General features: G+C 38.7%; 1 protein-coding gene across 4 annotated transcripts in view; it reads right to left on the minus strand.

Annotated features, from left to right (window-relative positions):
- LOC145260471 (cysteine-rich venom protein latisemin-like) overlaps positions 1 to 12,694 on the minus strand; it is a 145,208-nt gene that overhangs the window by 73,742 nt on the left and 58,772 nt on the right. For all 4 annotated transcript variants that reach the window (XR_013864305.1, XM_080118562.1, XM_080118563.1 and 1 more), the window contains exons 7-8: positions 7,561 to 7,646; positions 5,042 to 5,106 (exon numbers count right to left, since the gene is read on the minus strand). Coding sequence is in view for 3 of the 4 variants with exons in the window: in XM_080118562.1 (XP_079974688.1) it covers positions 5,042 to 5,106; positions 7,561 to 7,646 (151 nt within the window). In the remaining variant the exon portion in view is untranslated. The remainder of the gene's footprint in view (positions 1 to 5,041; positions 5,107 to 7,560; positions 7,647 to 12,694) is intronic.

A 12,694-nucleotide genomic window follows, 5' to 3' on the forward strand; every position in this document is an offset into this window, starting at 1 on the left:
TGCTTTGTGTGATTTCTCGTAACAGCTTTTTATGTCACTCGCGTCTTTAACGTGATCGTCCTCTCTAACGTGTTCTTCGGTATATGCACATGTTCTTTTTATAGACTTTTTCTTTTTCCTTACCGTTACGTCACTTCGCACACGGCTCGGCATTTGCATACATCTGCGTTCTATTACACAAGGTCGCCATTAAAAATGAGATAAGTGCAACTATGAGAGTGGCACATACTTTCTAAATAGTCAGACATTACACGCGATTAACGCGGCATAACATTAATATTATCTTGTTGAAGTATTCAGAAGTAGTCAGATTGCATACAGTCTTGAGCAGAAATTTTTAAAAAGACTTGGAAAATAGAAAGTAAATCAGTGTTTATATTTTTTAAACGATGAGAGCAATGCACTTTTTAGATCACCATTATTTAGCCACAGCTTGTACTCACCTTTGTCAAAACTTGATAAAATATCAATCTGTGATCAGACATGTGATTAAATGCCTTATCACCGCTTTCAAGCAAATAAAAATTGGTACAAACCACCGATTTTGTGCAGATATGTAGGGTCTGGGTTGCGTGTTCCGAAAATGTAACTTGACACAGACACGGAATATCCCGGAGAAAAAAAAAATATGATAGATTGTCAAAAATAAAATAATTGTCGGTTGAGTCGAAATCACCTGCACAGGTTACCTTGTTTAAAGTTCAACTACAGATGGGAATAAATCATCGCTCAATAAACGTCTTAGAGGCGTGGGTACATTGATAGTGAATGCCAAATCCCAGATCGGACGCTTGCAAGTGAATGCGCGTGTCACGAATTCTTATATAGTATAAACTCCAAATTTAAATCGCAGGCAACTGAGGAGGATCGGAGAAAATTACCCCGTCAAATATCTGTACATTCACTCTCCTTCTCCTAACCCGCATTCATTCATGGACACTCACAATAAAGATAAATTATTATATTTTTTTTACATCGGTGATATATATATATATATATATATATATATATATATATATATATATATATATATATATAAAGAAAGAGAGAAAGAGTCTTACTTAGCAACCTTTTGGGAACACATCAAATCTGGTAACGAAGAACTCGAAATCATAAAAGGAATACTTACAGCGTAGCATGATCACCATAACAAAACGTTTCCGAGCAAAAAAGAAAAGGATAAACCTACACAAGTATTTATACACATAACCCATATGTCATCTGAATATTTTAACTAGTACTACAAAAATACCTCACATAAGTCCTTCAACAAATGATAATTGATGTGGAGATTTACATGGGAAAAATGTTTTCCTTTACAGAATAAGACTTGTCAAAATTGTCAAGGTTTTTTGTAACTTAGAGATCACCACTTATCAAGGCCCGAAGTCCACTCGAGCATAAGGGTTAATGAATGTAAGGTGGTAGTGTAGTAATCACTAATAGTATAAATTGGGTAGAATTTGATTATTTATGAGCATGACTTATCAGGAACTTGTTTACATTAGATTTGAAGGCTACCATGCCGTAGTTAACCGGGAAGCATGCCAGCGGAACAGTATTCCAAAGGCGAACAGTTCTGGAAAAGAAGCTTTGTAGATAAAATCTTCGTTTACATTTAGGCACAGAATGAGAGTGGGAAAGTCATATTTAGTAGTATTAGCTAGTCGGGTGTTTTTTGTGAAAGTTTGGTAAGGGGTGGACCATAGATTGGAGTTCAGACGAACACTTACCACGCAAATAGCGATATAGCAGAAACATGCTCGCGACGTATTCTCTGTGGAAAAGAGGTTGCAGGAAAGAAAAAAGGGCATCACATACTAAATTTCGAATCCGGTTTAAACTCTATCAAGGCAGGATAGGAGGAACTGAACAGCTCCTGGCCAGACGTGGCAACAATCCTCCATTGTAGGGCGCACCTGGCTCTTAAACAGATAGCGGGTCGCATCGGGAGTGAGATACTTACTAGAGCGGTAGAGTGATCCAACCATTTTTTCAGCGATCTTGGCAACAGATTTGATGCATGTGTTCCATTTCAGATCAGTAGTGAAAGTCAGTCCCAGAAGCTTGTCAAGACATGAGGTTTATCCAAGACAAGAGCCATTCATTTCAATGAGATGTCGTGGGTATCAGAGCAATCATGATGAAAGGAGAAAGGCTTGGTTTTCGATGCATTAAAATTAACCAACCACCCTTTTCCCCATTGCACCATGTTCTTAAGATCAGAAGAGAGCGAATCAAAAAGAACTTGGTCATTGCTGGCCTTTGAAGTATTGCCATAGACTGTTGTGTCGTCTGCATAAATATCTACGAATAACATAAAAATCTGATTTGGGAGATCATTGATGAAGATCAGGAACAGTGTTGGACCCAGGATGGAACCCTGAGGGACACCAGCATTAATACAGCGAGTTCCTGATTTCTGCATATCAACGACTACTCTTATAAACCGATCAGAGAGAAAGGATTTTATAACCGAGAGGACGTTCCCAGCTATTCCATAGTTGGTGATCTTGTGAAGTGGTCCTTTATGCCACACTGTATCAAAAGCCTTTTATACGTCAAGAACTATTGCTCTAGCGACAAAGCCTCCGTCGGGCGATTCACTAATCCTGTGTGATATAACAGTCAGTGCATCAGCTGTAGATTTCATAGACCAGAAACCATACTGCATGTCACTGAGCAGATTATTTTTGCCGATGTGGTTGACCACTTCTCTGTTCATCACAATTTCCAGCAACTTACTCATGACGTACAGAAGACCGATTAGTCTATTTTATATTAGTTATTGTTTGTTCGTTTGTTTGCTGTTTGTTTGTTTGCTTGTTTTTTTGTTTGTTTGCTTGTTTGCTAGTTTGTTTGTTTACTTGTTTGTTTGCTTGCTTGTTTGTTGATTTGCTTGCTTGCTTGCTTGCTTGTTTGTTTGTTTGTTTGCTTGCTTGCTTGCTTGCTTGTTTGTTGTTTGTTTGTTTGTTTGCTTGTTTGCTTGTTTGTTTGTTTACTTGTTTGTTTGTTTGTTTGCTTGCTTGCTTGCTTGCTTGTTTGTTTGTTTGTTTGTTTGTTTGCTTGTTTGTTTGTTTGTTTGTTCGTTCGCCAAAACTGGTTGGAGCCAAGTCCTTACTCTGCTACTTTAAACTTGACATACTGAGAATACAAATATCTTCCATTTTTTATTACTCTTTTACAATGGTTGCTGGCAATCCTAAAGATGGGTTTAGTTTCACAACATCTATGACGCTGGAACCAATGGAAATAGTGACTTCTGTGCGCAATGGCGGCGGCGCATTTCTGGAGTGAATAACGGCTGGCTGTTGGGCTTTCATTGGACATTTTTGGAGCGTATAAAGTGGTCTATATCCACAGTTAACCATTTAGTCATATCTGATACTATAGAAGACACATTCTTGTTGAACATGGAGTGCAGAGGTATATCTGAGATAAATGTTCGAAAGTCAATCCAGTCAGCCATGGTATATCGATACGCAGTACGATGGAGAGGTACATCGGAGGACTTGTTAATTTTTTTTTTTTATCTTTACTGAGACAACCGAGTAATTGGAAGATCCCAATGAAGACAGGACGGAGGATGTGCCCGTGCCAGGGTAAATTGTAAGAAACAGGTCAAGGAGTCTTGCATATTGTCTATCGGAATCGGACATACAGGTGAGTTCGTCAGCAATTTGCGTAAGGTTATAGGCAATCGAGGAATCATGGCAGTACCTCCCTTCATCATCCGACTTGTTTGAGTGGACTAGCCATTCAACGTTGTAAACAGTGAAGTCTCCGCGGACATGAATGTTAGTCGAGGGATAGGTAGACAGAAACTGGTTACCGAAAGTGACGTCATGAATAGTTCATCGTCAGAATCTGTAAGCGTGCTAACCCAACACTTATCTGGTGCGAACAAACACACAGAGTAGGTTCCACGCATTTAATTTGAAAGAGGGGATTTTTAGGGTATATAATATTAATCGTACTTAATCCTAATAAAGGTGATTTTGAAGACATTAGTATTCAAAATTATCTTGAAAGATTAGGATTCATAATTCATATTATTTGGATTATTCGGACTCATCTCGACTGTTATTCGTATGATGTTTCGATTGAGGAAACAGTGATTGATATTTATACGTGGGAAGACTGTACATCTAATAAGTATGTCTAATACGCCTAAAATTCACACTAGAATTGTTTGTAAGGCGCCAAGGCATGTTTTTATTGACGTTTTACCCCAAACAAGGCACAGGACCACTTATTCATTTGGGTCGATATTTACAGGGGTGCTATTAATGGAGTTGAGCAGCGAGATATCTAATCACATTACAATTGAATTTATGCATGTCAGTACAGTCAGGGAAGCAGGGGTCCAGTTAGAGGGAATGCCAAAGTGCAGCAGTTGGAGGGGAAAAAAGCTATTCGAGAAGAAGATTTTATCGCATCTAGAGATCTCTCAAGTGTGGGGTACTAGCGCTCGGAGTTCGTCAAAGCACTTGCCATTGAAATACTTGTAAAACAGCCATACGGATGCCACGTTTCGTTGATGAGATAAAATTCAGGTGTAAGTTACAATCCTCTGGAGGTTGACGGTTCGATTCTCAGTGCGGGCGACAAACTTGGTACTTCTATCCAGTCATGGCTGACAGAACGAGAGCATGCTCTCTCCGTGGATTAAATAACGGGTTCCGTTCGAAATTTCGTTCAGATTCGACAGAAAGATTTTCGTGTTTGACAAGATACATCTGAAGAAGGTAGGAGGTTACATCGACCGAAACGTTCTGCAAAGAGCAGTCAAAATGAGAACAGTAGTCCGAATAATCCAAATAATACGAATTAGTTTTTGAAGTTTTTTTTTCCAGGACGCTTTCACCATCCGCATACGTACAGCTACTGGAATCTTCAAATAGTCACGCACCTGATACTGGCCAGTTCTCACGTCGCTTGACCAATGAGAACCGATTTGTCAACGTGATTATGTCAAATTGTTATATATACGCATAGAACAAGTTTATAAAAGATTTGAGCAAAAGAAAGAAAACTTTACCTTTTAAAGGTGTTGGACTGTCACACTTTGGATATGGAGTCGGAAGTTGACCTTTCAAATTTCCACTGAAAATATTTCAAAAGAATATTAAGATTGTTAAAAATGTGATACAAAATGTCGAAACATAAAAAAAAACTGCGTAAAAAATCTTATGTTTAATCATGACCCACTTCCAAAAAGTCGACGATGGATTTGGCTATTATGGAGATAACAGGATGAAAATGAGATGAATATGAAACCTATAATATAAATCTCACCTGTCTGTTCAAATATATGTATGTATGTATGCATGTATGTATGTATTCGATAGAGGCTATGGATTTTTACGAAATTGGTAGGGTTTTGAAGTACGACCCTTCGGACGACAAATATCGAAAAATTGGCTAAAAACATTAATTCCTTCATCCTCAACTCGGCACTTTTCTACAAGGAGGGGTCGCTTTTCCCACCAATATTTTCGAAAGTCATCCCATCTTTTCAATTAACTAGCCTTAATTTAAACCTTAGACATTCACGGTTTGGCAATGGATGCAAAGGCAAAGACGTAAAGTTTTTTTTCACATTCTTTTCCTCCTTCGCGGTACGGGTTCGAGCTTGCCTGCCTACTACCACTTTTTTTGTTTTGTTTTTTGCGAAACACACACTTCCAAACAGCCGGGCAACGCCAGGAAACGCCGGGCACAAAGGCTAGTTTAAAAAAAAAAAGTATCTCATGCTTGGGCGCAAGGCCTCACTAATTGCGGGGAATAACGTGAAACTAGAGTTTCACAAAGCAGTTACGAAGAATTATCAGGAAACGGATGGGAATGGACATAGGTCAGTTGGATATTTATTTGGATACTATTTTCTCGCGCTTTTTATTAACTAACATCTAACCATAACGAAAATATACTCTACCAGACAATAGCTTGATGTCCAAAGGACAACAATCGGCAGAGGTGAACCTGACTATACAGCGTGTGTTTTCGGCCATTCTCCGTTTGCAATTAGGTCGTAGAATCGATCGCGTATGTCGTGCTAGATGGAGGAAAATGTCCCTAATCCACAGGGTTTCATTGTGTCATATCCATCTCTAATGTATAAATCCCTGCACGTTTCTTCCCTCAATATCTTACGTCAATACATGTATCGTGTTCTGCCGTGTTCTTTGACCAGATCAACTACCATGACATCAATAACAACTGTGGGGTTTGTATTACTGTACCCATAGATTCGAAAAAGTTGTCAAAAAACAAATATATAACAAATAAATGTTATAAAAGGCAAGATAAGTTACTTTTCTACCAAACTGGATATATTTTTCGTGTTTTTAGTCAATGTAACATGTTTATTAAGTTAATTTTATTTTTATTTCGGACTATTAGTCTCATCTTTATTAGTTGTTGTTTTTTTTATCCTTTTATTGGTTCACAACGTTTCGGCCAACTTCCTCTGGTCTTCGTCAGGTGGTAACCGCGACGGATAGGAACTCCGAATCTCCTAACTGCATTCTCAGCCATCACTGCCATCCGTAGTTGTTGTCGTCTCACCACATTTTTGACCAATTACCTTTGGCACGCTTTGGGTGGGATTGAAACCGCTATCTTCAGACAATGTTCATCTGGAACCGTAGAGATTCAACGTCTCTATCAACTGCGCCACGGGCCCCGAAGGGCGATCACGGTTGGATTCTTTGATCTTATAAATCCACGTTTATTTATTATCTGATCTTCCATAGTCAGAAACGTCTTAAATCAACTTCTGGTACAATTTTTCTCGACGGAAGGTATCCAATAGGATTATACTCGTCATTTTGATATTACAGACATTTGTTTTCAAAAGTCAGTCAAAATATTTATGGTTACTAATCGATCAATTATCCGTTGTTATGGTTGAGAAAGTATCTTCGGATCACGTAAGCGACCCACCTGGCTTTGTTGGTGAGGTTTTGGGGCGTCATTCATGCGTCTTGTATGAATCAAATGATTATTATTAGCATTCGTTAACCTGATATTTTTCTAGTTGGAATTATTTTCCTAGAATGCTTCGGATACATAGGGGTTGGGAATGTGAAGTAAAATGCACACACACACACACACACACACACACACACACACACACACACACACACATATATATCAAATTTGTGTCATTCAATAAATTTTAAAATTTATGACGTGAAATGTTTACATTTCAAATCAAAAGATGTTTATTATTCTATGTAAGACAAAGAATGCATTTTAAATATTATAACTCCTTATCCTATAGGATTTCGATGTCTACCATCTCTTCAGAGGAGAAAATATTAGAAAATAGTTATAATAGTTTACACCTTATGTGCTAAAGTCAGTGAGACATGGAAAATCATAAAAGTTATTTAAGTATTTAAATATCATAGAGTAAGGGAAGTTAATGAAAAGGATATAAAAATTCACATCCAAATTGCATCTTAAAATCCGAAGTGAATGTCTTTGATAGCAATGAGTTAAAGTGATAAGGTCAAATTTTTGTGTGGATACAATCGAAAGTATATTCATTACCTTGGTCCATAATTGCAAACGTACAATCTAAAGTTTGTACATTGTGCGAAACCACAACCAACGAATCCGGTTTTAGCCCAGACCATCTGGAAAGAGAAAAACGCCAGTTGACAAGAATTCATGTAAAGAAAATTAACGTTGCAAAAAATACTCAATCAAAAAAAAAAAAAAAAGCAAAAGAAAACAAAAAGAGAAAAAAATCTATCTATCTATCTATATATATCTATAAAAGTGAACGTGACTGTGTGTGTGTCTGCCTGTCTGTGTACATTTCCCTACGCAATAACTCTGTCAATTTTTAGTCTAGAGACTTGAAATTTGATATACAAGGTACTAAGATTTGGGAAAATCTACGTGATCGGTTTTCGCCCAGAAATTTGGCGATTAAGGGGTCAAAGTTCAACGATTTTACCTTTGAGAACTCTACCTTACTCCTCCGACAATTTTGGGCCTAAACACTTGAAATTTTAGATATAGGTTTCTTGGACATGGATCTAACTTAATAACTTGATTTGAGCCCAAAACATTAAATTTTAAGGGGCATAACAGTTTAAAAAATTGACCCCTTTTTTTTGCTCAGCATACACCTCCAAACACCCGGGCAACGCCGGAATGAAATGCTAGTATATCTATAAAAAAGTGAACGTGTCTGTCTGTATGTGTGTCTGTGTATCTGTGTACATTTCCCTACGCAATAACTCTGTCAGTTTTCAGGCTACAAACTCGAAATTTGATATACAGGGTACTGAGATTTGGGAAAATCTTTGTAATCCGTGGTCGGCCAGAAATTTGGCTGTTAAGTGGTCAAAGTTCCACGATATAACCTTTGAGAACTCTACAAAATTCCTCCGAGAATTTTGGGTATAAACACTTGAAATTTTAGATATAGATTCATTGGATATGGATCTAACTTAATAACTTGATTTGAGCCCAAAACAATAAATGTTAAGGGGTTATTATAGGGGTCAAAGTGTAATAAATTGACCGCTTTTTTTTTTCTCAACATACACCTCCCAACACTCGGGCAACGCCGGGCTGAAATACTAGAATCGGACGATCAAGCCTTTATGTGCTTTAGACTTAACATGCAACATAATATTAGTTACTTTTATTTTCTCTATCGTTCTCCCTCGACCTAGGACTGTACCCTAATAAACAAAGTCTCTGACAGCATAGATACAGCACTTTCCCTCGACACTAACGCACAAGTTCATGTATTTGGTGATTTAATGTCCACCACAGTAACTGGCTTGGATTCTCATATTACAGAGACGCAGCTAGTACCACAACACATAGCTTCTCTATATCCCATTCCCTATCACAGACGGTTACGTTTCCAACCCGTTTCCCTGACCAGCAAGAGCAACACGCATCACTTTTAGATCTGTTTCTGACCACAGTTCCTGATGATTGTGTTACGAACGCCCACAGCCCACTTGGGAATGCTGATCATGTAGTGATAATAGTTAAAATCACCCTAAACTCTAGAGCCAAAATGGAAGAGCCATTGCTCAATGCAACGAGATATTATAAAAAGGCCGACTGGGAAGCCATCGGGGATCTCATTAGAGACGCCCCATGGCGAAATATCTTTTCAATTCCTGCTGAACAGTGCGCAAATGAGACCACTAAGTGGTTCAAAACAGCAATTGAAGCACATGTCCCCACGCGGAAATTTTATAGCAAGCCCCACTCTCCTCAATAGTTTACTTCCACATGTGCAGCTGCCATCGCGCAAAGGCAGCACGCGTACCACAGATTTAACCGACATAAATCCAGTTCAAACAGACAGAAGTATATAGAAGCCAGAAGTAACTGTAAGAAAGAAATAGCGACAGCTAAGAGAGAATTTAATGAAACCACCCAAAAACGCATCGGAGCTCAGAAATTAGGAACTCGTGACTTCTGGAAAATCTACAACAGTGTAGTAAATAATGAGCAATCAACAATTCCCCGACTATCCAACAATCATGAAGTTGTTTGCTCAGCAACTGAGAAAGCTAACATGCTTGCCAGTCGGTTTGCCTCCAACTCCACACTAAACCCTGCTAACCACCCTCTCCCAGACTTTCCTTTGCGGACAGACGCCACACTTGACGATCTGAAAATCACCCCTTCTCAGGTGCATGCCATTATAAAAAATCTTGACACTGCAAAAGCATGTGGACCTGATCTCGTCTCGGCTGTGCTATTAAAAAAGTGCTTCGCCGAAGTAGCTCCAATCCCCTCCAAGCTTTACAACAAATGCCTTAATGAATCTTGCTTTCCTGCCTGCTGGAAAACTGCTTCTGTGGTACCAGTATTCAAGAATTCTGGCGAAAGAACTGACCCAGAAAATTACCGCCCATTAGCCTCCGCCTACTTTTTGCCAAAATATTTGAGTCCATAATTAACCAAGCTCTAGTCCATCACCTTGCAGATGCTAAACTTCTTACCGATCAACAATATGGATTTAGGCAAGCCCGTTCTACAGCAGATATTCTAACTGTAATCTCCGAGCGTATATACCATTCACTTGACAAAGCAGGGGAAGGTAGAGCGGTAGCTTTAGATATATCTAAGGCTTTTGACAGGGTATGGCACGAAGGTCTCAGGAAAATCAGATCATACGATATCACTGGAAGAATATTTAACATAATTAAATCCTTCTTAGATAAGAGAAAAATCCAGGTTGTCTTCGATAGCCGTACATCTAAACAATATGATAAAAATGTGGGAGTGCCTCAGGGGTCTATCCTTGAACCTCTATTATTCCTAATATTCATGAATGACCCCCCTGACAAAATTGTCTGTGAGATGGGTATATATGCTGATGACACTAAGCTCTATAACAGACACGACAGGAAAACAAATGAACACATATCCAAAGAAATGGCAGAAACACTAGACGATGACCTCCAATCTGTAGTGGAATGGGGACAAAAATGGATGGTCACATTCAATGCTGCCAAGACTAAACTTGTTTCCTTCAATAACTACAAGAAACCTTCTCTACCACCAATAGCAATGGCCAAAGACTCTTTATCTGAAAGCACATCTTTTAAACTCCTCGGCCTAACGTTCACAGGAAACATGAGTTAGAATAATTACATTGAGAGTATTGCCAGGACCGCCGCGAAAAAGGTAGGTTCTCACTACCGTGCTAGAAAACTTCTGACCCCTGAAAGTATCCTGTACCTCTATAAGGCCACCATTCGCCCATGTATGGAGTATTGTTGTCTTATTTGGGCCGGTGCATCTGCTACTAGTCTCTCACTCCTAGACAAGGTTCAAAAGAGGTTCGCCAACCTAATAGGTCCTGAACTATCATCCAAGCTTCAGCCGCTGTCACATTGACGCAATGTGGCGTCCCTCTGCCTGTTCTACAAGTACTTTAACGGTGTATGCTCCGACGAGCTGCAAGCACTTGTACCCCCTCGACGTAAATACCCCCGATAAAACTGACACGCAGTACAATCCCACTCCCTCACAGTAGAGATCCTTAGATGTAAGAGAACCTTCTACTCCAGTAGTTTCTAGACTTTGGAGCTCCCTGCCAGGTTCCTACTTCCCCAACTGTACTGACATGCAGAAGTTCAAGTGTAACGTGAACCGACATCTTGCTGCCCAACTCCCCACCTAGTACCCCCGTAGTCTGTATCCCTAATAGTAGCCCCCTACATCAAAGTGGTAATGTGCCTTATTTGGGGTGAAAATTTAAAAAAAATCTATAAAAGTGAACGTGTCTGTCTGTCTGTGTGTCTGTGTAAATTCCCTAAGCAATAACTTTGTCGATTTTCAGTCTACAGACTCGAAATTTGATATACAGGGTACTTAGATTTGGGAAAATCTTTGTAATCCGTGGTCGGCCAGAAATTTGGTTGTTAAGGGTTCAAAGTTCAACGATTTGACCTTTGAGAATTCTACCAAACTCCTTCGCCAATTTTGGGTATAAACACTTGAAAGTTTTGATATAGGTTCCTTAGATATGGATCTAACTTTATAATTTGATTTGATCCCCAAACAATAAATGTTAAGGGGGCATAACAGGGGTCAAAGTTTTAAAAAAATTTACCTCTGCGGTCTCTACCAAATTACTCAGACAATTATATGGTCTAAACATTTGAAATTTGACATAAAGCGTAATCAGAGATAGAGAAAGCTTTTGAATCGGTTTGGGTCGAAAATTTGAGCTACCAATATATAAATGTATGTATGTATGTTTGCATGTCTGCCTAACTTTCGACAGAGGCGACGAATTTTCACAATATCAGTATCGTTTTGAAGCTCGACCCTTCAGAAGATACCGAAAAATTGGCTAAAAACATTAATTTCTTCACCCTCAACCGGGCACTTTTCTACAGGGAGGAGTCGCTTTTTTATTTTCGAAAGTCGTTCCCTCTTTTTGATTGTCTAGGTTTATTTATAACCTACGTCACTTCCGGTTTGGCGGTGGTCGTCACAGCAAAGACGTCATGTTTTCACCCCTTTTTTTACTGCTTGGCGGTACGGGTTCGAGATTACCTGCCTAATACCATTTTTTTTTTTTGCGAAACACACACCTCCAAACAAAGTGATTTGTTAATTTCAACTAAAACTAAACAAAGACCAGATAACGGTTATTGCTGTATTTTTTTTTTATTAATTGTCGTCCAAAAACTGTAAATAATAAGGATTATTAATCTTTATCTAAAAGATTCAGGAACATAAGAAAAAAATTCCCTTCTAATTTTGCTTTTATTTTCATTGAATGGTAATGAAAGTGTCATCTACGAATTATCACTTACCATAGTTAGAGTGAAATCTTCAATTAAAAAGTACAAAAAAGACCGTAGCACACGCGAATTAAAGCTTAAAATGCAAACGTACAGGTTACATGCTTCAATTATGCTCCAAATAGAAACCTTCAGTTCAAACGCGCCCATATCATATCAAAGAACCTAGTGTTCATTCTAGCATTAGGCTTAAAGTCGGTCGGATTTATAGTTTTAGAATAATACTAGCAGGGAGACTCAACCTTACCCGGAATTGAATGATGATCAACGAATTTTTCACACTCGCATATTTTTATTGTCATCAAAATTGGTAAAATCGCCCATTTTTTCAATCAAATCGATTGAGTGCCTGCTGTAGTTGGGGACCCACCGCGATGCAC

Source organism: Euprymna scolopes, chromosome 36 (genome assembly GCF_053919585.1).
Source record: "Euprymna scolopes isolate OS-2025 chromosome 36, ASM5391958v1, whole genome shotgun sequence".
NCBI classification, from domain to species: domain Eukaryota; kingdom Metazoa; phylum Mollusca; class Cephalopoda; order Sepiida; family Sepiolidae; genus Euprymna; species Euprymna scolopes.